This window comes from Quercus robur, chromosome 12, assembly GCF_932294415.1.
Source record: "Quercus robur chromosome 12, dhQueRobu3.1, whole genome shotgun sequence".
In the NCBI taxonomy this organism is placed as follows: domain Eukaryota; kingdom Viridiplantae; phylum Streptophyta; class Magnoliopsida; order Fagales; family Fagaceae; genus Quercus; species Quercus robur.
The window spans coordinates 8,166,033-8,192,976 of record NC_065545.1 but is presented as its reverse complement, the minus strand read 5'-3'; the positions used below and the strand labels follow the sequence as shown (position 1 = coordinate 8,192,976).

Sequence of the window (26,944 nt, the reverse complement as noted above, 5' to 3'; positions counted from 1 at the left end):
AGAGTTGGAATTCAAGTTTTGAGAAAAAAGTTTCACACATATATACACTTAGATTATGCTAGAATAAAAAATAAATAAGGATTAAATTGTGTCTAACTGTACTAAACTCGTTAATCCAAATCCCTTACCAAATTGCTAATTTTTTTTTTTTTTTTTGGGATTTCTTCTAGAAGGGTTGCACAAAATCTTGGTCCACAGTTTCTATAAAAAAAAAAAATTGGTCCACACCGTCTGGGTACTTCCGTACTTGTCGGAACCAAACCAAGTTTTTATTTTTTATTATTTTTTCCAAAAAAGATAAAAGATAAAAGAAAAAAGAAAAAAAAGAGTCCTGTCTGTACAAAACAAATAACGACAGCACAGCAGAATAATCCGGTCCGTGCCAATGTGCTATCGCATTCGGTTTTCAAAATCACCGATTTTCATTCCCCCATAAACGAGTTTCTCTCTAACGATTTTACAGTCAACAACAACAACACCACCACTCTTATTAACACCAAATCTCAACCACCAGATTCGTTGACTTCTCTCCCTCTGTCACAGCTTTCATTATCATTCATTGATATATATATATATAAATATATATTTTTTTATTTTTTTGTGTCTCATTTATTCCATACACTACTGTGACTGTCACTAATGCCAAGTGGCACTAAGGATGATTCTATTAATGGGACAGGGGCATCAAAGTAATTTGAATAATAGACATGCGTATGTTTTCCTCATTATTATGAGATCTCTCGATATCATCGTCAGCAGATAGGGCCGTATAGTATTGTATACCACCACTCTGTTGTTCTGTTTCTGTTTGTACCCTCTAAACGGTTTTTACTACTCCCTTTTTTGTTCTCACGTATCTAAATATTCCCTCACAAATATACACACTTTCCCATCCTGCTACGTAGTACATTCTTTTATCTCATGTTGTGGCAAAGCTTGAAACAAAAATTTAATACCACCAACTTTATCAAAAATGAAAAAAATAGTTTTATTTTTTGACTTTCTTTTTTTCTTCATAAAAATTTATTAAAACTTTCATAAAAAAGATGCATCGATTAAATATATATATATTTCCTTTTTAGATTGTTATATAAGTGCTTCATTGATTATTTTACAATCTACATTTATTTCGATAAATACAATAAAATTTTAACTTATGACATTTGGTGTCTGATGATTGCTCACTATCATCATCAGACACCAATTAGTTAAGCTAATTGGAATTTACAAAATTTATTTGTTAATTATCTTCCATCACTCATTATTATCAGACACCAAGTAGTTGAATTAACCAAAACCCACAAATTTATTTACTACTTATCTGCATCTTTCATTATCATCATCAGACACTAATCAGTTGAGCTAACTGATACTCACAAAGTTATTTACACTACTTATCTTCATTTTTTTTTTTTATTGAAGTCCAAAAAATTAGAAACTTTTTGACCCTCAAATTTAGTTGAAAAAAAACATAATTAACATAATTTGTAAACTAGATTATTTCAGATGGATCAAACTGATTTGTGACACCCTAACAATTGATCCCAAATGATTTTCCCAGATATTTATTAATCACATACGTAGTGTACGCCAAAATAGAGTTGGGAAGCATTAAATAACATAAACGATATACTTAAAGTAAAAAAAGATAATTATTGCAAAGAGTTATAATAATTACATCTGAACTGGTACAAAGCTTACCATATTTGTTAAGAACGCGTAAAGAAAAACGCGCCTGAAGATGAGAGTGGGATTATGATATAGTTACGTTGTCGTGGCTAAAACTGTAATTTTCTAACCAATCAGAGGGTATCCTTTTAATTTGCCACTACCACTACTCTCTCCCACGGCTTTTGCTTCTGTGCCCGTCTCCGACCCATACACACTCACTCACTCACTCACGGCACTCTCTCACAGCTCAGACACCTTTTAGAGAGAGGCAGACACACTCACACTCACACTCACACTCACTCACACACACAATCCTATTCACACTCATTCTCTTTCTCCTTCTCACACTCGCACTCGCACTCGGAGACTTTCTTTATGTATAAATTCGTCGCAACCCCAAATCCAAAACCAATACAACCATTTTTATTTTTGCTGCTTCAGATTTTTCTTCCAAATCCCTAGAAGAAGAAAAAAATAAGATTGAGATTTTGCGAGATGCCACCTCAGCTTCACCCACCTTCGCCGCCGGGCAGTCTCCGCCGCCTCGACGCCAAAATCTGGCGAGCCTGTGCCGGCACCTCCGTCCAAATCCCCATCGTTTATTCTAGGGTTTACTACTTCCCTCAAGGACACGTGGAGCAATCCTCTCCTCCTCCGACTTTTCTCTCCCCTACCGTTCTCTCCAGGCCTCTCATTTCTTGCCGAATCTCCGCCGTTGATTTCCTCGCCGATCCAGTTACCGACGAGGTTTTCGCCAGGCTCCTCCTCCAACCTATTCACGCTCAACAGAACTTCGTCGACTGTCCATCGGAGCCTTCTAGGAGCCGAAACGACGTCGCCGCCGCTGCGGGTGAGGATAAAATCCTGTCCTTCGCGAAAATTCTCACGCCGTCCGATGCCAACAACGGCGGCGGATTCTCCGTCCCGAGGTTCTGCGCCGACTCAATCTTTCCTCCGCTGAACTACCAGGCAGAGCCGCCGGTGCAGACCTTGTCCGTCACCGACGTTCACGGCGTGGTCTGGGAATTCCGTCACATCTATCGCGGAACTCCGAGGCGCCACTTGCTCACCACCGGCTGGAGCAAGTTCGTCAACCACAAGAAGCTCGTCGCCGGCGATTCCGTCGTGTTCATGAGGAACACGAGGGGCCAGATGTTCGTCGGTGTCCGGCGCGCCGTGCGGTTTAACAACGACTGCGCCGCCGCCAGGTGGAGCTCGCAGATAGGCGGCGGCACTACGCGGCTGAAGCCCGAGGACGATAGTGCCTGTGCCAGAGACGGATTCTCGAGGAGCGGGATGGGGAAGTTATCGGCTGAGGCGGTGGCGGAGGCCGCGGAGTTAGCGGCGCAGGGCTTACCATTCGAGGTGGTGTATTATCCGAGGGCCGGGTGGTCGGACTTTGTGGTGAAGGCAGAAGTGGTTGAAGAAGCCTTGAATGTGTTCTGGACCTCTGGGATGAAAGTGAAGATGGCAATGGAGACTGAGGATTCTTCCAGGATGACGTGGTTTCAGGGAACGGTTTCGGCTGCTGTTGTTCCGGATGGTGGGCCATGGCAGGGCTCTCCTTGGCGCATGCTTCAGGTATAAGACATACATTCATTTGTTGTTACATTGTTTTTTGTAATTATTTGTGATTGGCTTGTTTCTGATTTTTATTCCAAAATTATTGAATATTGATAGAGGCGGTGCTGTGTTTAGAATAGTGTGATTTAATGTCCTTTGTGGTCTAATAAGGGGCAAATGTATGAAGCCCGCCTACACCAAAAACTAATTGGTTTATTGGTCCGACAAAAATGAGCAATAATCATGGAGTGGGCCATAGGTTCAAATCTATCATGCCTATCGAAAAAAAAAATAAAAATGGGAACCCATTTTGTTCTACGGGGAAATATGCAGTTGTTGTTTACAGATCGAGGTAAATATTAGTAATGTAGCTACTGCTTTCTCTTTTTTGGCTGATGAAGCTCTACATTTGCTTCTATTGATGCATTGAAGTAGGTGGTCTGAGTACACTCATTGAACAGATTTGCCCTTTTTCTGTTATGTCTCATGAGACGATATCAACATGAGCATAGGTTCTGTTTTTTTTTCTTCTTTTTTTTTGGGGGGTGGGGATATTTTTATTGATGAGGATTAAATTGCTTTTGTGTTTGGATATTTGACAACGATGGGCTGTTTTTGAATCTTCCAATGCAATGGCGGAGGATAAATAAAATATTTATTGTTAATTGCACATTTCCTGTTTACCTTATGATTTATGTTTGATGTGAATAGACGTTGTAAGGGAATGAGACTGTTTACATCCTATACAGTTTTCTTTTCCTAGAATGAAGCAGATTGGAGTTATTTTTGCATTAGCTGCAGTCAATATTAGTTTATAGGTCCTGGATGAGCATTACAAGGTCAAACAGTCCTTATAATTATGATCCAGATTTGGGGATGTATTAAGTCTTTATACATACATATACATTTGTGCTTCTGTGTGTGCTTGTGTGAACACTGTATAACTATATTTTTAAGCTGTTTGTGTGCGATATTATTATATCTTGCTGATTACCTTTTGAGATTTGGAAGTTTGCAAGCTTTGTTGCACTTTTACAAACCTAAAAATATTGGTAGATTAAACATACACTTGTAGTGTTTATGCTTGACATTTATATGCTCTGATTATCTGAATTTATGCTTCTGATTTATAAACTATACAATGAAAGTGAACTAATGTTGATAGGGGTATTCCTTTGCTGCCAAAGTTTGGTTTTTAGAATGGTTTATGATGCTGCTAGTGTCTCTGCAAAAGTTTCTTTGGTGCTTAGTGAATGGTCAAGAGCTTTGGCATCCTGCCAGATTAGATGACTTAGTTATGGTGCAGGGAAAGACTTAATGAGATTCAGCTGGTGGGGAAGGATAAGGCAGAATGGTTGACACCTACAAATAAGGTGTTTAGTTGTAGTGTGAAAAGATCCTATGTTGTTTGGTGGAGGCTGGTTTGGTCTCCTAAAGCTATTTCCAATTATGCTTTTCTATGTTGACTAGCTCTGAAAAATAGGCTTTCCACTAGGCAATGGCTTGCTGTTTGGGGATATAAAGGAGATTTGTTATGTGATTTTTTTTGTAGAAGTAGAATTGAGCTATTGAACATATTTTATTTTTGTGCACGTTCTCTAAATTGGATATGGTGTGCTGTTTAAAAGTTTTCTTTTCAACAGAAGAATTGGAAGTTGGCTTGAGGAGATTCATTGAGCTGTGAAAGAGCTTAAAGGAAAAGTTTTCAAAAGTTGATTGGGAGGGTGGCATGGGTTGCTGTGTTAAACCGTATATGAATGAAGCATAATGCTAGAATTCATACAAAGAGAGTTTGTTCTGAATGTGAAATTCTTAAAGATATTTAAGAAGGATGTTAGATACAAGTTAATAGTGAGTAAAGTTTTCTAGTGCTCTATTCAGAATAAGTGTCTTTGTAGCTTATGGAGAATTCCTTTTTCTGTTTTTGATAGGGGGTAGTTTGTTTTAGCTTGTTTCTGGTTTCCAGATTGTTCTCTTCGTAGCTTTTTTTCTGCTCTGTTTTTTGATGAATGAATTTAGCTTATTCATTAAAAAAAAAATGTTGATAAGGATACTGGCAACTTGCTTCTTTGCTTTATGCTGTGAAACTTGGTTTCAGCAGTATAATTGTCTTTCTAAGTTAATAATATGGGTATATGTGTGTATATTTAGTTACTTATATATATATATATATATATAAAAGGTGTATTTAGTATGGTTGTGGTGACATAGTAGATTATGACTTTTGATATACCTCTTAGAATTATTGAGATAATATTGTAATACTACAACAAATCACAAAATTTCTTACCTGCTTTACGTATTGACTCATTCAGTTTTTGTAATCCTTTCTCTATATTATAGGTCACATGGGATGAACCTGAAGTTCTGCATAATGCCAAGAGAGTGAGTCCTTGGCAAGTTGAGGTTCTTTCACCAACAGCACCTGTCCACACTGCATTTCCCCCCACAAAGAAATTCAGAACCCCTCAGAGCTCTGGTCAGCTAACTGATGGAGAGGGTGATCTTTTCTTTCCTTTCTCAGGATATACTAATTCAACAATGGGACACATGAGCCAAACATTGTTGAATTATAACAATTTTCCTGCTAGCATGCAGGGAGCCAGGCAAAATCTATTCAGCAAATCCAGTTTATCCAACTTCCTAAGTGAAAACAATATGTGCATTGATAATTCCTTTGGCAACAACTCGGTGCCAAAGTTGAAAAGTGTGTCTACTGAGCTGAATATTGGAAGTTCACAGTCTGAAAACTTATCACCTGATAGCCAAAGTAGTATGCACTCCTCCTTTGGAACTGAATTCGTTGGAACCCAATACTGCAGCTCACCAAAAGTTGGTACTGGGTCCTTTCAGTTGTTTGGTAAGATTATTCATACGAATCAGCCTGTTGAAAGTGGGTTCGATGACATTGGTTGTGCAGAAGATGATGGCAGTAAAGGGTACAACGAAACTGATGACGTAAACAACCCACTAGATCATTCTTTGAATTACACAAAACTGCTTGACAGGCTTGATGTTCAATGCCAGAGAGCCTCAGCTGTTGGGGCATGTAATTTGTGAACTAGTGGTTGCATCTATGTCATGCAGATAAATAGCTGTACAGGTACGCTATTTACACACTGGACTTGACTAACCTGTAGGTTCACATTTGAAATCAATTGGTGCTAGTACCCAAAGAAATTTTGTACAATTAGTTGTAGTAGCAATCTTCTCTAGTTTTGTATATGTCCTTTTGTGACAGCAGGTACGTGTGGGTTGTTACTAATTAAGTATCATATAATATAGGGCTACTAATAATTGTCCATTTTAAATATTTTACTTTGTGTTTATAATTTGAATATTCTATCACTTACTTCTGATATTACGTGTTACAGAATATGCTTTCCATACTATGCCCATCTAGGGCCTGCATTTTGTGCAACAGAATACTGTAATTGCCTTAGTGAAACTGTCTGAATACAAATTCATTTCCAATGTTACATACTTAAAAAGTTAAAATGAGTGTCTTGTTCAATGCATAGAAACTCAGGTTCATTTTAATTTATGGCATATAGATGGATATTATGAATTACTAAGCAGTGGAAATATCATGCATTAAAGTCATTACCAGCTACCTGTTTGACGTCCAAAAAAGTTGGCTACTCCTTCCAGAACTTAAAATTGTCTTGGCTTGTCCTTAAAACATTTTAGAAACTAGCATGTATGTAATAAATTTGACTGATACTTTAGTGTGAGGATCATAAAGTACAGCTGCTGAAGCCTTACTGATGACTGGCTTTGAGGTCAGTTTATCCTTTGATCCAAATTAGAGTGATAAACTAAACGTTGGAGCTCATAGGTTTTAGAACACTCATAAATATGTTTGGGTTCATCAAAAACAAAAAAAGAAGGTTTGGGTTAGAAAATTCACTTTCAAGTAATAAATAAATCTCTTCTTTACCCCTTTTATATATATATATATATAATTTTGGTGTGTTGAGTTTAAAAGTTGGCACATAAGTTGGTAAAGCCTATGTAGTAAAATTTGCAATATCCATAGCATTACTCAAAGGTTTTGGTGACCTATATTTTTCTTTCCTCTTTATTGCAGGTACTTAAGGCAGGCAGGAGGAAGCTGATTACCAATTGACTCTTCCAGTGGTCATTATGTTGGTTTATTTTAGTTTTGCTATGTTGGGAACTTGAAACTGTGGTAGACTTGGTTTTGGTTGTTTAACTCAAGGGTTAGATGTCAGTGTGACAGATGTTATGCAATATTTCTAATTGCGGTAGTTTGCCGTATTTGTGGTAATTTGGTCTTATTTCGTTGTGAATGGTAGGGATTAAAGCCTATTATTCCTTAACAAAAAGCATTCTAGAGTAATTCACATTTCAGTCCTGTGAATATCATTTCATTAGGCAAATATGTCATGTCAATGCATCCAGAGTAGATCTGCTTGCGCTTAATATGAATGTGTTTTCTTTCTCATTACCGTTTACCATATAGTATTTGCTTGTTCTGGAATGGAAGCTGTTTTCAAAATTGTTATTCTGGAGGACATGGTTTGCTGGATTTGTAAGTCGCCATGCGATGGTTTGGAGGAATCACCAATTATTTGACAATTCATAAAACATCACGCTACTCATTAAATTGGATAAACTAATCATATGACTCATTTAATAGGTCATATGATTTAAAATACACATGGATGGTTGTTTGAATCACCACGGTTTTGGATATATTTTCCTTTAAACCAATCTAAATTAACTTTTTCATAGATAAAGTATTGAGAAGAGGGCAATTACGTACTGCTTGGGTAGTTGGGAGGACTGTTTGGAATCATGATTTGTAGAAAATTGTATTAGGAATTATTAAAACTTCGAGAGAGCCAGAGCCAATTCAACCCGATCTTTGGCAGGAATGGATTAGAGAAAAAGGGGAACAATTAATAAAACTTTGTCTAATTTCATAAAAGTAATTTATTTCGATACGTTGGTAATCACTCTCTCACTCTTAAGCGTACATTGCTTTCTCTATCTACCTCTTTGTTGATTGGTTGCAACTTGATTAATGATGAACAAGTCATAAATGAAACACAAAGTAAGTTTAATCAAGTGCTATGTTTCAGTTACTACCGCATACTCTTAGTGCAATGGTCACTTCACAAGTATAAGTACTTGTGGGGTGTGGGGGGAAAGAGCCAAGGTTCAAGTTTCCACGAGAGAGCTTCACACATATATACACATAAATTAGGTTAGAGTAAAATTTTTATCTTGTATAAAAAAATAGTAATATAATGAATAGCATAGAAGCATAAAGGTCTTGAGATTGAAATGAGTTCATAGTTTGGAACTTTAATTGACAAAATTGAAAACCTAAGACCTAATATGAAACATGATATAAACTTAGGGTCTTTTATATAATTTTTAGTAAAAAAAATAGACTAATATAAATGATTAATAAATTATACATAATAATCTGATATTTGATAGAATTATTTACAAGCATATACAATCCAATCTCAAATCTATACATATATATTATAAAAAAAATATACATATGATATTATAAATATAAGATAGCTATTTTATTATCAGACCAAGACACCAATCAGTTTTTGGTGTAGACGGAGATTAAATCTCAGATCTCTTATTTAACCATCAAAGACTTTACCAATTGATTTAACTGGAACCACAAATCAAATATCATACTTGTTTGTTTGTTTGCAAACACGATATTTTATTTGAGGTTGAACACTCCCTAATAAGTGTAAATAAATGACAACATAATTATAAAAAGTAAATCTAGGATGAACTTGATCTAAACAAATAATAATAATAATTATTATTATTATAATTATAAGAGGTTTGTTGATAATAAATAAAATGATATGGGCAATAAAGATTATTCGTACAAATCTATAAGATATTATTATATTCAAAATTATGGAGGCACCATGAAATTCTTTCGATTTTATTTTATGCCTTTGATGGAATTCTTTGGAGGTATAGAAATCATTAGAAAGTAGTAATTAATTGGTTTCATTTTCGGTTTCACCCACCCAAAATTATAAAGTAAAAAGGAAGGGGTGGGGAGGGGGGAGAAAACGAAGGAGATTGTAGGAAACTAGCATTAAAAAACTAACTATTCAGTTAGTTGGCCCCGTTTGCAAACAATTTGTAATTGTAACAACTCGAGCCTTAGAGGGTCGATTTAGGGCCTCTAAATCGAGCCTCTAAGGCTCGGTTTACCTGGTTTTCTATGCGAAAAGTCCACGTGGAGTACACGCAAAAATCGAGTGTCTGAGACTCGATTTCCACGTGTACTCCACGTAGAAATCGAGTGTCTGAGACTCAATTTCTATGTGGAGAACACGTAGAAATCGAGTCTATGAGACTCGATTTACTTAAAGTGAAATCGAGTCTCAGAGACTCGATTTTCACACAGTCAAACCAACTCACACGTCTTGGTCGTGTCTATTGTCTTGGGCGTGCAGAGTGTTTTGTCTTGGGCGTGCAGAGAATATCTGACATGAAGTCTGTTTTTGAACTGACCAGCTACTGTGTTGTATTATTTTTGGTCTCTTGCGTGCCATCAAGTCCATCAAGTCTGTGTTTTTGTGCAAAGCTGACCAGCTACTGTGTTGTATTTTTGGTCTCCTTTGGGCGTGCCATCAAGTCTTTGTTTTTGAGTGGGTCATGTCATTTTGAATGTGCAAAGCTTATAAAGAAAAGTCTGACCAGCACTGTTTTGGCGTTGGTCATATCCGTGTTTTATTTTTGGGTGATTGGTCTGTAATAAAAAACTCTCACACAACCTCTCACACAACTCTCAGAAAATATTTTGACTGCCTCACACAACTCACACCTTCAGCAACTTCTATCACAAAACCTCTCTCAACAACTCTCACAAAATATCATACAACTCTCATAAACTCTCATACATCAGCAGCAAAACATTGCTCCTCTTACTCTCATACAATCTCAGCAGTATATTTGCTCATCCTCATGTCAAGTAAGGGTCTCCTCCTCACTATCTAGTTGGTTGTTTAGTGTATATAGCTGCTTTAAAAAGTGTTGCTTGCATTGAATTTGTCATGCCATTTCTTGATAAAATATTTGTTTGTATTAAATATTTATATTTGTTTCGTAATAAGATATTTGTTTGTATTAAATATTTATATTTGTTTCTTGATAAGATATTTGTTTGTATTAAATATGTATATTTGTTTCATAATATTAGTTTTTTTTTTTTTGAGTAACCGGCCTGGAAGCCCAAGCAGGGCTCCTTATGTATATTAGTTGGTTGTTTAAATATGTATATATATTTATATTTATACAACTATATGTTTAAATATTTATATATATATATATATATTTTTTTTTTATATTTATTTATATTTATATTTATATATTTATAGAAATATATTTATATATTTATACAACTATATATTTATATATTTATACAACTAAATGCAAATATAAATATATATATATATATATTTATATAAATATATAGATTTATATTTATATATTTATATATTTATAGAAATATATTTATATATTTATACAACTATATATTTATATATTTATAGAAATATATTTATATATTTATACAACTATATATTTATACAACTAAATGCAAATATAAATATAAATATAAATATATATATATATATATAGTTATATAAATATATAGATTTATATTTATATATTTATATTTATATATTTATATAAATATAAATATATGTACATATTTATATAAATATAAATAAATGTACATATTTATATAAATATAAATAAATGTACATATTTACATGTGCCAATGTAGTGGGGAGACGGTAGATCATTTGTTGATCCCTAGTGATATTGCATATGCTTTATGGATCTAGTATTTAGAGCATTTGGGATTTAATGGGTGTTACCAAGAAGGGTAGTTGCTCTCTTGTTCACTTGGAGGAATTAGTTCAGGGAGCACTTATCAAATATTTGTAACTTTTCCCGTTATGTTTGATGTGGCTATGGTGGAAGGACTAAGATAGTCGTATTTTTTAAGATTCAGAATAATTAAAGGTCTAGTTGGAATCATTGCTAATTTGAACTCATGTTTGATTGGTCTAGAGCGTCGGGTCTTACATGTAGTAACTCCCTTCTAGAAATTAATAAACTGAGAAACTATTACTTACAATTCACTAGCCATCAATAAAACAATATATCATGTTTCCAGCCTATGATTCTTGTTGTGAAACAAAACTTGGTCAGCTTACAATAATCATGGACATTAATTCAAACTTTCCCCCGACTACTAAATATGTCACTGGAACCCGCATGTTTAGCTTCAGAATTTGAATCATCTTTACTTTTTGGAGGATGATTCTGACAGAGTTCTGTAAATGTATAATTGGTAGGTGTAAAAAACAATCCACACCAACTTTTTGTTGAATTTTCAAGGACACAGAAGAAAGGATGAAAATGAGACTATGATGCTGTTGACTGTGAACATTCCATGAAGATGCTGATGATGGAGGAAATGATTACATTTTTGTCATGGCATTACCAGTTGAATTGCAAAAGTACTAAATTAGCAAAATTCCCAATATGTATTAGTTCAATCTATGCTGCTTTAGCATAAAAAGTAGTTTGGAAGATGATTTTTATGTATCTTTTTTCTATTTATTTATTATTAATTTCTAAAAGCTAGTTAATGACTTGATGCTAACTAAGAAAATTACACTTTAAAAATATTTAGGTCATAAAATCTCTTATTGGCATCAATGTTAAACATTCGTTTTTTCTAAATAAACATGTAATATTCATAGAAAGAAAAGACTTAGAAACAAACTAAAGTCCAGGTTCAAAAACAAAATTCACCACACACAAAAAAAAGTGAAATCTTTAGTGGTGTGTTTTACCTGCCCATTCCAAATGGCTTCTGATCGATGGTTGGGCTGCAACGTCAACACTGACGTGTCAATGGGGCCAGGCTGCGCATGGTTAATCTCTCCAGCATTTGCAGCAGCCATACTGCACAAAAATGATAAGCAATTAGCACATACTAGACATTATTGAAAACAAAAACAAAAACAACCTAAAAAATATTGTCAATAATAATACATAATGAAACAAGGTATGCATTTGATGTTACATCTAACTTTTTCTTTTATATAGGTTATTTGAACAAACCTCTAACAAAACCACAAAATACAAAATATAAACCAGCATATAATGTATCCGTGAACTTATCATAAGACATTGCAGAAAATCTACTAAATATACATAACCATTGGATACATTTTACAGGAGACAAGATTTAACACATATCTCAGATGAATCTGAAGCATGTGTGTTATCTGCAATCAAATACCCAAATTCATCCCCTTCAAAGCTACACCACATGTCATGCCATTTTTTTGTCCTCCTTCATCACAATAATATACTCAAACAAAAAGAAATAAAAAAATACTGATGTTATCTAAAATGGGTCTTCGAAATTTGTCTTAAGAACATAAAATTCGAATCTAAAAAAGTAAGTGAGAAATGGCATACTTGAAAAATGGGAACGAATTGAAGCAACAATCTGGGAATGAAGAAGAATGCTTCTTATACAAAAAAAATAAAATAAAAATACAAACAAACAAACAAAACGAACTGATTACATTGCAAAATGCATAAAGGGACTCACCTTTTTTTCTTCTATTTCTTTCAGATACCGCGTAGGTGAGCGAGAGAGTGACTGAGACTGGGTCGGTGAGGCTGAGAGGGTGAGTGGGTTGGGGCCGGCGTCGGCGACGGTGACGCTGAGAGAGTGAGAGGAGGAGAGGGTGAGTGAGAGTGTCGGTTTGCTGAGAGGGTGAGTGAGGCGTTTGACTGATGAGGGAGAGTGAGTGGGTGGGTGACTGAAAGAGAGCGTGACTGGGTTGGGGCCGGCGTCGGCGACGGTGACGCTGAGAGAGTGAGAGAAGGAGAGGGTGAGTGAGGGTGAGCGAGAGTCTGTAGAGGCGTTTGACTGATGAGGGAGAGTGAGTGGGTGGGCGACTGAAAGAGAGAGCCTTAAATTCAAAAATATCCTATTAGAAATCGACCTTCACACACTCGGTTTCCAGGTCGTGCTCCACGTCAGTCCACGTCAATGCCACGTGACACCAACATGGAAATCGACTCTCTGATGGTCGATTTTCAGATGGCTGCCACCTGGCAATAACGCCACATCAGATGTCACGGACAACCAAAACCAACTCTGTGAGAGTCGATTTACAAGGCCCAAAATCGACTGTCAGAAACTCGAGATGTTACTAACCCAATTTCTTTCAAAACCGGACCTATTAACTAGATAGTTGGGAAATTAGACCTATTTTCCAATTTCGTTCGAAAACGAACATAAAAGAAGACACTGGAAGCTTATCAAAAAAAAAAAGAGAAGACGGTGGAGCTGTATTTATTTATTCATTTAACACCGGAAACCAAACGAGCACGACGAGTGTATTGTTTGTAGTTCACCAACCCCAACCCCAACCCCAAACCCAAAGCTCATTTCATTTCATTTTTCTGAGAAATAATCAAAAAGCAAAGGCAATAGTAATTATGGCACTCTCTCTCTCTAATCACTATCACTGTCACTCTCTCTTTGCTCCTCCTCGTCTTTCTGTTTCTTCGTCTTCGTCTTCACCAAACTCCTCCAAATCCAAAACCCTAGCCTTTTTTCATCGACCGATTCTAGGTTTTACTCTCACCAACTCATCTCCAGTCACCAACAAATGCAGCAGCAGCAGCAGCCGCTCCTTCAAATCTTATCTCGCTGCCCAAGATTCCGAAGTCCCCACCGTACTACGCTTCTCACTCTTACTTCTACATATTTGTTATTATAAATCTTAACATTGTTTGTTTTTCTGATTCAGAATTATTAGTTACTTTTCAAATTATAGGATTTTAATTTTTGCACCCCTAAATTATAGGGTTTAAAAGTGTATTTTCCCCCTCAAAAGTTAATATACTTCTTTTAATAAATTTGCTTTTGAATTTAATCCATGTTTTGACTGCACAAAGCATGTTTTAGTTACTCATTTAACCAATCAAATGCTAGGAGACTATGTTGCTACAGATTTAGTTACACACACTTAGTATAAATAGCTATGTTATGCCTTTGTAAAGTATAGTTTTATTGATAATTGAATGAGAGTTAAGTCTTTAGACTTGTGTTTGAGGAACTGTTTCTCTTGTCTTGTCTTTTCTTTGGATGCGTTTTATTATGCTGCGTAACTCCTTATTGCCAATGAGCTTTAGCACAAATGGCACTTTCTCCTCTTATAATTATGGGATGGAAGTGAGGTCATGGATTTAAAGACTCCCTGGATGTGTGTGTTACTGAAAAAAAAAAAAAAAAAAAAAAAAAACCCCTTTATAGTTCCTTATTGAAAAATATTGTCTGAATAATAGTAGCTTTCATTGGAAGTGTCTTTGTGATTCAGATATAAAAGGTCAAATGGGTATAAGTGATCTTTTGTAATGATTCAATGGATGTGTATAGGTCCTACTAGAGTTGAATGTGCGAAGTCTATTTGAACTCTCTCACCTAGTTCGGCATTGAGGGTTTTTTATTTATGATTCTAATCTAAAGAAGGGCTTTTGAGAGAGAGGGAGAGGGGTGGGGGATCTCAAGCTATTGTTTGAGGAAATGTGAGCATTCTGATTGGAAATGTGTTTGAGGGTGCAATTACATGCACACATATATTATCTTGCTATTTTAATAGCAAAAATGTACTAATGACAGAGAGCAAACAAAATTTCCTTTGCTAGAGAAAGGGAAGGGTACATGTAAAATTTCAAAATTTAACAATGCCAGGAATCAGAGTACATGCTGTTGGTATGCTTCAGTCATCATATCAAGCATCTCCTTAATTGTATTCCCAATTGCATATTTGATTTATACATTCACATTACCCACCTATCACCCAAGAGCTTATATCTTGGATTCTGTGTTAATACAAAGTCCTAATTTTTCAATTTTGAATATTCAACATTTTGAATTTTACTTTTTCTATTATTTAAATCTGTGTGTTTTTAAATTTGTCATCCATGCCTTATCTCTCTCCTTTTTGACACTAAATAGGACAGTAAGAGTGCAAATATCTGTTGGAAGTCACTTATTTTCATTAATCAGCATACATGAATTCAAATCATTATCGTGTTTTAGTTATTTTACTGATATAATTTGTAAACATTTTGTCTTTTCCTTACCCAGACAAATGATTTAGAGGAGGCAGGTGAGAATGATGTACAAACATCAGAAAGTGGAGCAGATCAACAACATTTATCCAGTTTAACGACCCTCATAAAAGTTTACAAGGAAGCCATTCTTGCTAGAGATGAAAAGACTATATCTGATATTGAGGCTAGGATACACGTAATAGAAAATGAGAAAAATGAATTGGTCCAGAATGTATTAACTTTATCAACAGAAATTACTTCTGGGAAGGAGAAATATATCCGCCTACAAGCAGATTTTGACAATTTTAGGAAAAGATCGGAGAAGGAGAGACTTACCATAAGGTCTGATGCCCAAGGAGAAGTTATTGAGAGTCTCTTGCCCATGGTGGACAATTTTGAGAGAGCCAAGCAGCAGCTTAAACTAGAAACAGAAAAGGAACAAAAGATTGATGCAAGTTATCAGGGTATATATAAGCAATTTGTGGAGATAATGAGAAACTTACGTGTGGCTGTTGTAGCCACAGTAGGAAAGCCATTTGATCCCTCAGTAAGTGAAAGCTTTTGCTACTTAAATCAGTTTCATGTTCTCTGTTAAGTATTTATGTTGTCTTTTTGCTTGCTTGTTCATTCTTGTGAACTTTCCTAAGTGTCAAGGATAAGAGATTTTGACATTCACTCCTTACAGAAATCGATGTGAGAGCCTTTTTTTTTTTTTTTAGTGAGTGCCAAACTTGTAGGATTTTATTGTTAATGTCATGAGAGGGGTTGAAAGTTCTTGCACCAGATGTGTTGGGAATTAGGGATGAAAATTTCAAACCATGAGGTTGAGGGCTTGAGTGACAAGATACAGAAACAAGGTTCAACATGTCTGTTTGCTAATTTTTTTTGTTGTTAGTTTTTTTTTTTGGCTGAATAATAATAAAATTTCATTAAGACAAGAAAGGATACAGGGATAAAAGAATAAAAGATTACAAAAGTGTTCAACTGTGAATAGAATCATGCAACTCCATTAAGCAGGCATAAGTACCCTGGCCTGGCTAAGAGAGATTATGCTCTGGAGTAGCTGGTTCTTAACTTTATTCTAAGCTAGATATAGAGTACACACTGAGAATCCAACATGGAATTTTCTCATGGTCAATTCCTTAAGGATTTATTTATTCAATTTTGATTGGGTTGTTAGGGTCCTGTAGTTTGATTGAATTCATAGTGTAGCTATTCTCATCAAACTGCAAGAGCAGCTTACAAAATGAGGGGTAGCCTTCCCACTACCAAATCCCTCTCCTACAAAGCTAGGACCTCCGCTTACTTGAATGGGGTGAGTTACCATTAGGCTGTGATCTCTTTTTCTCCCTCCCTGTAGGGCCAAAACTTAGCATTCTTCGGATCACATGGCTTGATTGAATTCCCAGTGCAATTTTTTTTTTCTTTTTTTTTGATAAGTAATTCCCAGTGCATTCCCTTTGTCAAATATGAATAAAATAATCAGTAAGTGTCAAATAGAGTTTGGCATCGACTCAGACACCTTTTTACTTTAGGGGGGAAAAATAAGAACAAAAGTAGGTTGTCCTCTATATCATATCATTCTTATATATTGAAAAATCAATTTTGCTTCTTATTGCTTTAATTTCGTTGTTGTAAGGTGATTATACTACTCTTAACCTGGTAGTTTTCCAAATCATGAACCCAAAATAAGACTGTTTTCAAAGGATGACTGACGCAGTAATTAATGCTTGTAATTTGGAGCACTCGTTTCTATTTGAAGTGATATGCAACTTGACAAATCACCTATACATGCTATCTAATTTTATCTATTGGCTTCCCTTTTTAATTTTTGGTTATAGCTGCATGAAGCCATTGCACGCGAGGAGTCTCAAGAGTTCAAGGAAGGGGTTGTGATTCAAGAATTCCGTCGTGGGTTTTTGCTTGGGGATCGGCTTTTAAGACCAGCTATGGTTAAAGTTTCTGCAGGGCCTGGTAGAAAGAAAGCCCCTGTGGCCACCGAGAAATCCACCGAGCACCCTGCAACAGCTGCAGGGATAGATGAACGATAGTTTTTTAGACAAGATCAAATTGTACCAGTATAGCCACTTTTTTTATAAGCCAGCCTGATCTTTCCATCAGCTTGTGAAGCCTTTTTGAACATTGTTATATTATACTTATCTTATGCCAACACAAATGTAGTCCTTGGCATCCAGGCTTTACAAGTTTGTTTTGATTTGCCACATCCAGGTACTTCACATACTTTTGTTTTCAGAAGGCGGCACTGACTCAATTTGTATCTTCGAGAACATTCATGTGTTGACCTATTATTCTTTATAGGAAAATTTTAATTCACCCTTTCCCATTTTGTTTGTGCTGCCAGCTTTGCTAAAACATTCTATACTTCTCTCAAACTTAGTTTCATATGGACTTTGAATGTTCTCTCTTCATTTTAAGGTGCTCATCCACTTGGAGTGGTAAAGGAAGTCTTTTGGGGCAAGGTGGGAAGAAAGAGAAGATAAACATGTGAGTTAAAACCATTCTTTTTGTTTAGGCAATAGGATGGTGAACGGTAGAAGAGTTAGTGCCAAAACATGACCACCGTCTCAGTGTGCAAGCAAGAGAATGGCTCGGACCATTTTCATTCTCAAAACTGGGTCAAAGGAAAAACGTCTGTCACTCTCCCTTTCGCTGCCTAGTATTTATTTTAAGTTTACATTATCTAGGGCATCTACATTTATAAAGTTAGGCAGGGCCCCTAACAAAGCTCATCACTGTAGGAGCCGATTCCTGCATCCCTGAAGAGACGGTCTGTAGGGGCATACGACCATAACCATTCTCTGTTATCAGGGGGCTAATTCAGCTCTTTTAAGTGTAGTCCGCTGATACAACAATCAGGTACATATGGCAATTGTATGATGAATTCAACCAGCACCACCCAAAATACCAGCAATGCATGTGAAATGTTTTAAATCAGCAGTGATCCCAAACCTATTCTCCATCAAAACTAATTATTTCCGTGCCTCTTCTGCTAGACCATCATGAGCACAAGCTGAAGGAAGTGCAGAAAAGGTATGGTCAGGTTCAATTCCCATTAACTCCATTTGTTTAAATAAGGCAATGGCATCCTTGTCCATTCCATGAATCAAATAAGCAGAGATCATAGAGTTCCATAGAGCACCATCTTCTACAACTCCAGAGTCAAACACTGATTTGGCCTCCACAATGCTACTGCACTTGGCGTACATGCCAATTAAAGCACTTGCAAGAGAACTGTTCGAATCATCAACAAACTGATTCTTTATGATGTAGCCATGTAGTTCTCTCCCAACTCTAAGAGCTCCCATATCACCACAGACAGGGAGAAGAATAAAAAATGTAATTGAGCTAGGTTTGAGGCCTTCTAGCAGCATCTCATTGAAAAGTTCAAGAGCCTCTTCTGGCTGTGCATTACTGACGTGGCCAGCAATCAAAATATTCAAACAAATTGTGTTTCTCTTCTCTAATCTCCTGAATACTTGAGTTGCCAAATCCATATTATGACATTTCATGTACATGTCAATCAAGGCACTCGAAACATAGATATTAGACTCGAACCCATTCCTCAATGCATATCCATGGATTTCCTTCCCTTGTTTCAATAAATTTAGATCAGCACAAGCTGCAAGAGCACCAGTGGTTGTGACAGCATTTGGACTAGTTGCCACGAGCACCTGATTAAGAAAGCAACCATTGGATTGCATGATCTGGAACAATTTCAGAGCTTCATAACTAAGTCCAGATTGTTGAAAACCAGAAATCAAAACATTAAAAGATACTATATCTGGCTTCAAGCCCATCCGGATCATCTCATACAGCATATCATATGTCTCTTTCATTTGACCATTTCTTGCATTCCCAGCAAGTAGTGTGTTGTAAGTTATCACATCAGGTCTTAAGCTATCCTTTTTCATCAGTCTAAGAAGCTCTAATGCCTCCTTCATTTTTCTCTCATTCACATAAGCTGCAATCATCTCATTCCACATAGCAGTGTTCCTGTTCTCCACCTTGACAAAAACTTTTTCTGCATAATCAATCCTACCACATTTGGCATACATATCAATTAACGATCCTTCCACATGAACATTTCCACAAAGCTCACATTTCAGAGCATATCCATGAACAGCCCTGCCTAAATTCAGATCCTTTAAGCCTGCACAGGCTGGTAGGATACTCGCAATTGTAACAGAATTTGGATCCTCAGGAAAACATAATATATTACTGAATGCATCCAAAGCATCTTTAAAATATCCATTTTGAACGCACCCAGAGATGATTCCATTCCAAGAATTAACCCTCGGCTTGAGCCCTTTTTCTTGCATCTCTTCCAAAGTTAAAAGGGCCAAAGCAATCTCTCCATTCCTTGCCAAGCCGTATACAAGTGCATTCCAAGAAATCAAATCAGGATTCACTCCATTTAACTGCATGGAATGAAAAATCTCCATTGCCTCATCCAAATAGCCTTCATCCATGCAAGCCGAAATAAGGGCAGTCCATGAAACTACATCTCGTTCCTTCATCGAATCAAATACATTTCTTGATAGTCTCAAATCGGCACAATTTGCATACAAGTCAATAAGTGCATTTCCAACAAAAACATCCGACTCCAATTCCTTCCTAATCACATAACCGTGAATCATTTTACCACTCCTAAACATTTCCATCGCAGAACATGCTTTAAGAATTGTGGGCACCAAGTATTTATTAGGGAGCATACCCTCATCAATCATCGATCCAAACACTGAAAAAAGTTCTTCCCATTGCTCCAACCGACAAAACGCCCTTATCAACGCCGCATAAGCAGATACTGTTCTTTCAGGAATATCATCAAACACCTTGAGTGCAATTTTTAGAGACTCCTTATTCTTTGAGTACAAAATGGTCAGCTTGTTTCCAATCAAACTATTTGATTCAAAAGCGTTCAGCTTCAAAGCTTGAGCATGGACTTGTCTTATATCAGACAAGCAGTCAGTGTTCAGTAGAGAAAGACAGTGAGCAATGTCAGTGTCATTGATTTCTGAGCTTGAATTAACATGGTTAGTGGTTCTGTTGGCGATTGAAGTAAGATGGGCTTGTGGGTATCTTTGGTTTAAGTCGGTCGTGGCCGTTGGAGGTTGAAGTTTGGAAGTGGGTGTGTGGTGGTGGTGGTGGTGGAAGATGTTGAGCTTATGACTACGAGAGAATGAAATGTCAGGGATGGACTTAGAAGGAAGCAAACTATTCTGTAGAATTGACATGGTAAAGAAAGACATTTTAACACAAACTCAAGTTTCAGTGACTGTCTATATGGTTCCGGCAGTGCTTGTGATGAGAGAGAGAGAGAGAGAGAGCGAGAGTTCCCGCGGCCTAAAATGCTAAAACTGCGGGGGGAAAGGTTAAACTGGTTAGTGGTTAGGAGGAAAATTCCAATAACCCCAGTTAACTATTGATAAAATCATCCTAGTATTTCATAAAAAAAATAAATTAAAAAAAAAAATCATCCAAATATGCTTTTAATCATATAACTTATTTAACGAATCTTGTAATGTAATTAGTTTAAATAATATACATGGATAATTTTATAAAACTTCATGTAATGAGTTAAAGAAGTTAACGAAAATTTTTCTGAATTGATTTAGAGAAAACTTTACCCAGATGTTTATTTAGGAGGAAAAAATGATTTAGTTTAAAACAAAGCGATTTTTATTTTATTATCAAGTTTCTCTAAGCTTGGGTTAAAACCAAAAAGGTGCCCAAATATCAGATTTATTTAAAACTTTTTTTTTTTTTTTTGGGGGGTGGTGGGGGGGGGGGGGGGGGGGGGGGGGGGGAATATTAAAAGTTGTAACCTCTGAGCTTTGCCTATTTGTACTTTTGACTGGGTTAAGAGAGGAAAACAAATAGGTAGCTCGTGCTACTGCATGGTGGACCGAGTAACGATATTACAGATTGTTTAATGGTGTTTTTCTAACTTGTAAGTAGTATGAAGACTGTTTGCTGTAATTGTTCTCAGTGATCTTCCATTTAGAACCAGTTTTCTAAACATAAAATGTTACCAAAGGGAAAATAATTAAAATCAATTGTATTGTTCCAAACTGACAAGTTTATGACATAAAAAACATTCAGTTGAATAATGGCCTTTGGAAGGCACCGATTTCTTCTTAACTTGTTTCTAAATTTGACATGGAAGGTCAGAAATTGGGAAAGCCCACTAATTTTAAATACATTTTGTAATAAAACTGATTTATACATCATGGCTTTCACGAGACCACAAATTTATACACAACTGGAGTATAATAAATCTCCCAATTCCAAGCCTCTAGAAGCTCTGAAGTCAATATCTTCAATGCAGAAAATGATCACTTTGTTATTTTTCACCCTCGCTACTATTGAAGCTCCAATCCTAACCCATCAGGACATACCAAGACTCAGAATTTTGATCCCTCTTTCATTCAAAGCTGCCTTTTCTGTTCTGCAATGCCCCATTTATGCCACAGTTAGATTACATAATCCACAAAACCAGAACTTCAAGTACCATGTGGTAAGAATGCATGTATAAGCACACCAATCTTTTATGTACACACCAATCTTTTATTTACAAACTCATCAATCAGAAAGGGCCATCATAGAGAATAGAGCTATCGTATAGCAATACCAAACCATCAATCTGTTGGATTCTCTTTTCAATTATTTGAAAAATGAAAATACTATTTAATAGATTCATGCCTTGTAATGCAATGCAAACTCAATGACTCCAAACTTCAAGGAATAAACAAGCACTCTCTAAGCTTTCTATCTTTCAGGAAAGAAAGAGGAAACAAAATTTATAAGCTATAGAAATAAGAAGATGCAATGGTATTAAAAAATATAAGGAATTACAAGTTTAGCGATCTGGATCCTATATGACACCTTTCTCTAATTTCTCCCTTTACTTTTAAATTTAATTGTCTCCTGTGTCATATATTCTGCAGAACTAATCATCTCAACGAGATGAACAAATGATCAGTGGGCCAAGTACACTGCAAGAAGACTCAGGTATTTTTTCTTCTTCCTCTTCTTTTTAATTATTTAATTCTTTTTTATGAATATACTAAATTTTAATCAATAAACATAAGAAATCAACAAGCAGCAAGCTACACGGAACCCCATTACAACAACTGGACAACCAGACCAACTAACAAAACAAAAGAGCAACTACTCCTTATCAAAAATAGAAAAAAGGAAACCTCCACAAGCTACATAAAACTTGATTCTTAATGGTATTTCTCACATTCTTCCACTAAGCCAACCTAAACCTCACATCTTGACTAATAACATGAATGATTTCAGCCTCTGAGATCTGAATCTGCCATTGTGAGTCCTTATATTTCAATCAAGCCCAGGCCAATTTCCCAATCAGCTTCTGAAAAATCTTTCCTTTTTAGCATTTTCACAGCCTGCTTCTCCTCATTCCATGAACCAAAGTTTCTATTGAATAGCCTCTTCTTAACACCTCTTTCAAGATTCTATTGGAAAGGGGACATTCAAAAATCAAAATATAAGTGCTCCAAAGACTCAATCCTACTCCTGCAAAAAACACAGAGGAGATCGCCCTTGTAACCTACAGGTCTCTGTCTAGTAGTAAGCTTATTTCTCAAAGCTAGCCAACACAATAGTGTGAGATAATGGTTAAATAAGCAGGAATTCTTTCTTCCTCTTTTTTTTTATTTGTTTTGTTGTGGGGGGGGGGGGGGGGGGGAACCCTTATTTATAACAGGTACTGTATCAAGTTCCTGTGCTTGATGCTATTTCAAATTCCTTTTCTTTAGCTCTTTACATCCTTTAGTTCTTTATGTTAAATTGATATAAAATTGAAATCCAAAGTGAAGTGAAACCATGAGAGTTTTTTTGATAATTAAAAAAGCAAATTAAACAGAAACCGCAAGAGTTATTTGCAGTAACCTAAAATTATGTCAACAACACAATACAGACTTACTAAAATAGCTTTTAGTGTTCAAATTGAGCACTCAAACAACTCCAATCTAGCTTTGATTGTTTTCATAATTAATGAACCTAAGGGTTGTTAGGAATGGAAGGAGATGGAGGAAAAGGAAAGGGGAACCGCATTTAGATTACCTTGCCCTTTACTTCCATCTGAAGTCCAAACATACAGTAAGTGATCAATTCAATCCTACTCATTAAGTATGAAAACATCACTTGTTCATTATAGCCCCGCACCAAATAGCTCTAATAGAGGCAACATAAGCATATCATCACCAGATGCATCTTATTATGCATACAGAATGTGAAAAAAGAATCGATCTCATTCTAAATATGCAACAATCACAAAAACTACAATCATATCTTAAGCTCTACATCACCATTCTCTGAACACGTGCCTTTCATTATTCACAGTATTCGTTTTCACTTACCTAGAACAAATATACCTGGAATATAATTGTTCTTATGCGCCCTTATATTGAATACAGTGATGTTAAGGACAATATTTTCAGTTTTCAAAGATATATTCGATCCTTGGCATAAATCAAGGCAGCTACACTATCAATACAAAATCACTTGGTCTTTAGCACCAGCCACAACCCCCAATTTCAAATAATAAGGAATCATAGGAATGATGCAGGTTCACAAACACCATCTTCTTTATGCAGAAAGCAACAAATTAGCAATCAAAGTCCAATCAAAAGGCAATAAAGCCAAAATAAACACTCCATGACACAGCTTGACATAGAAATTAGAAAGAGATTATGAACCATGAAGAAAAATCAAACATGTAAAAAGCAAAACAAAAAGGACAAAATAAAACTACCATCAAGAAGCTGATGAATTTCGGGCATTCATGCTGTTGTAAATCTTAGATAGCCGCCGTGTAGGAGGTTTTGGCTTGACAGTTTTTTTTCTCAAACCGAATATCTCTTGCACCAGAGGCACGTGAACCAGAACTAGCTTCCACGCCAACCACCAACCTATACACAAACCCCATTAAAAAAAAATCGAAACTTTAGGTGTAAACAACAATCATAGAGAAAATCTTCACCGACCCAGATCCTAATTTCGCTCAAAAACAACGGAGGTGATGGAAAACCAAATAATTGTGAAGAAAAGAGAATGAGAGATATAGTTACCGAGAGAAATCAATGAAATCACGAATGCGATTGCGAGGATTGGGCGTATAAAGAGTAAAGCAAGGTACTCCCAAGAAGAAAGATAATATTTTGAAGAAGAAGATGAAGATGAGGAGGACTCCATGGCCAAGCTGAACAAGTTTCCGATGAATGACTTTTTGTTGAAGTGAATGTGTCTTTGTTCTGATAGTTTGGGCTGTGGACTGTTGGCAAGCTTGAAGTTGAAGTTAGATACATATGGGTCAAGATGGGCTAGAGTTGAGGACTGTCTAATTAGTTGTGGACTATACATAATTTTTTGGAATTATAATAAGCTTCCTAAATTCTATCCCCTAATTTTAAAATGGATAAGGGCTTCAAAAAAAAAAAAAAAAATTTAAATGGATAGCTAAGAATTTAGAAATTCAATGGTGGCTTTATCCTAAGAGTTCATAGAGAATTTTATTCATGTGTGCTGTTTATAAATTTGCTTGATGAAATGTTCGTCTCAAATATATTAATATAATTTGAGGTTAATGCAAATTTTTATGATATCAAATAATTAAAATATATATTTAATTTATTGAAAATCTGTTTTTTCCACTTTTTGAGATGTAAAATTCATAATGAAGGTTTTGTATTCAAATGTTAATAGCATACTAGTATGTAACCTCGTGCATATGCACGGATATATTTAAAAACAATCGCAATTATATATATATATATATATATATAATTTAGAATTTAATTAGATCTAAACTCTTCTATTTTTGCATTCAATAATTTACTTGTCATGAAAATTAAAAAATTAGATGGAACACATGTGCAAAATTGAACTCCAATTAAAATTCAATTTAGAATCTAATTGAATTTAGACTTTTTAATTTTTGCACCTAATAATTCACTTGACACACAAATTTAAATATTAGATGAGACACGTGGCGCAAAATTAGACTCTAGTTTAGAATTTAATTGGATTTTCTCTTAACTTTGGCTATTAATATATATATATATATATATGACTTATAAACTTGAATTGTTTTATTTTATACAAAAAATGCTCATAAATATAAAATCATTCAAAAATTATATTTTTTATGGTTTACTTATATTGGACTCCTCGTTTTTTACACTAAATTAACTCATTCGACACAAAAATTTAAAAACTTAGATTAAATGAGACACATAGCACAAAATTAAATTCTAATTGAAATCCAATTTTTACATTGAATTAACTCACTTGGAACAAAAATTTAAAACCTTAGATTAGATGGGACACATGGTGTAAAATTAGATTCTAATTTAATTCCAATTTGAAATTTAATTGGATTTTCTCTCAACTTTACCTATTATATATATATATATATATATATATATATATTGGTTTCAAATAACTATGCACTTAATTCAAAATTTTGTTTCATGTGCATTTTTTTACAAATACTACTGTTAAACTTTTGTAAACAATGCATTCATTTAGAAGAGAGTAATATTTTTATATAACTTACTAACTTTTTTTTTAGAGAGAGTTTTAACTTATAACTTACTAACTTAGTTCATCAATTGGAGTATTTTCTTCTATTTGTAATTTTTTTTTTAAAAATTGTAGTTATTAAAATGAATACAAGGTTACAAACCATCAACATTTTCACCTTTTTTCTATTTTATTTTTATTTTTATATATTGATTCATATTTTTCAAATAGATACTTTTATATATATATATATATATATTTTAAGACAGACATTTGTACCACTGGCGACTACACATGGAGTTTAGGGTGGTCATAGGACCACCCTAACCTGGCAAAAAAATTAATTATTACATATAAATTTAAAAAACATTATGATTTTATTATCCTTAAAAAATATTTATGACCACTCAAAAAATTTTTAGGCTCAACATAGATAATTTTTGGACAAAATTTGGCAATAAACTTGATTGTAGACTAAGACTACAACTCCACTCAAATTTTTTTTTTTTTTTTTTTTTGATGTAAATTGTGACAAATTCACCATTGGATTACATTTTCTTCTTATATCCTCTATATTTGCAAAATTTTAAAAATATCAAAAATCAAAAATTATGTCATCAATCATGATGAGTCCATAAAAATTATTAAGGTTGTCTATCTTAATGGACGGTCATTGTGTCATTAGTAGGCCATCAAAGATAGATGAGTAACTGCTCAGCACATTCAATAACGATCATCAAATGCCTTAAACCCTCTCATCAAGACAAAGAACATTACAATTAGGGTAATAATCACTCTCATTTATGTCCAATAGCTACCTAAGTCACCAATAAAAGGGACAATCTGTCTCATTTGCTAAGGTACGTCAAAAGCTACAACAAAACACTATCTAAATATGAGAAATATGGGTTGATACTAACTTAAGCATCGAAGGCTCTCACACCGAGCACAACCC

General features: G+C 35.1%; 4 protein-coding genes across 5 annotated transcripts; 2 read left to right on the top strand and 2 right to left on the bottom strand.

The window, feature by feature from the left end:
* Window positions 1-1,851: 1,851 nt before the first annotated feature.
* LOC126709166 (auxin response factor 17) lies at window positions 1,852-7,525 on the top strand. The gene is made up of 3 exons (XM_050409280.1): window positions 1,852-3,252; window positions 5,578-6,337; window positions 7,325-7,525. The coding sequence occupies exons 1-2, from the start codon at window positions 2,167-2,169 to the stop codon at window positions 6,292-6,294; spliced, it is 1,803 nt and encodes a 600-aa protein (XP_050265237.1). The 5' UTR covers window positions 1,852-2,166; the 3' UTR covers window positions 6,295-6,337; window positions 7,325-7,525.
* Window positions 7,526-13,613: 6,088 nt separating this feature from the next.
* On the top strand, window positions 13,614-17,761 carry LOC126708814 (uncharacterized). Its single transcript, XM_050408774.1, has 3 exons — window positions 13,614-14,034; window positions 15,452-15,964; window positions 17,259-17,761. The coding sequence occupies exons 1-3, from the start codon at window positions 13,795-13,797 to the stop codon at window positions 17,466-17,468; spliced, it is 963 nt and encodes a 320-aa protein (XP_050264731.1). The 5' UTR covers window positions 13,614-13,794; the 3' UTR covers window positions 17,469-17,761.
* Window positions 17,762-18,407: 646 nt separating this feature from the next.
* LOC126708094 (pentatricopeptide repeat-containing protein At5g55740, chloroplastic-like) lies at window positions 18,408-20,687 on the bottom strand. The gene has a single exon (XM_050407915.1). The coding sequence runs from the start codon at window positions 20,685-20,687 to the stop codon at window positions 18,408-18,410; it is 2,280 nt and encodes a 759-aa protein (XP_050263872.1).
* Window positions 20,688-21,481: 794 nt separating this feature from the next.
* LOC126709699 (uncharacterized) lies at window positions 21,482-24,801 on the bottom strand. Of its 2 annotated transcripts, none has more exons than XM_050410026.1 (3): window positions 24,537-24,801; window positions 24,221-24,377; window positions 21,482-21,886 (listed from the first exon to the last, which is right to left on the bottom strand). In XM_050410026.1, exons 1-2 carry the CDS (start codon window positions 24,658-24,660, stop codon window positions 24,223-24,225), a joined length of 279 nt encoding a protein of 92 aa, XP_050265983.1. In that variant the 5' UTR covers window positions 24,661-24,801; the 3' UTR covers window positions 21,482-21,886; window positions 24,221-24,222. The 2 variants fall into 2 exon arrangements, with proteins under 2 accessions (XP_050265983.1, XP_050265984.1); XM_050410027.1 differs by lacking the exon at window positions 21,482-21,886 and adding an exon at window positions 22,590-22,980.
* Between the last annotated feature and the right edge of the window lie 2,143 nt (window positions 24,802-26,944).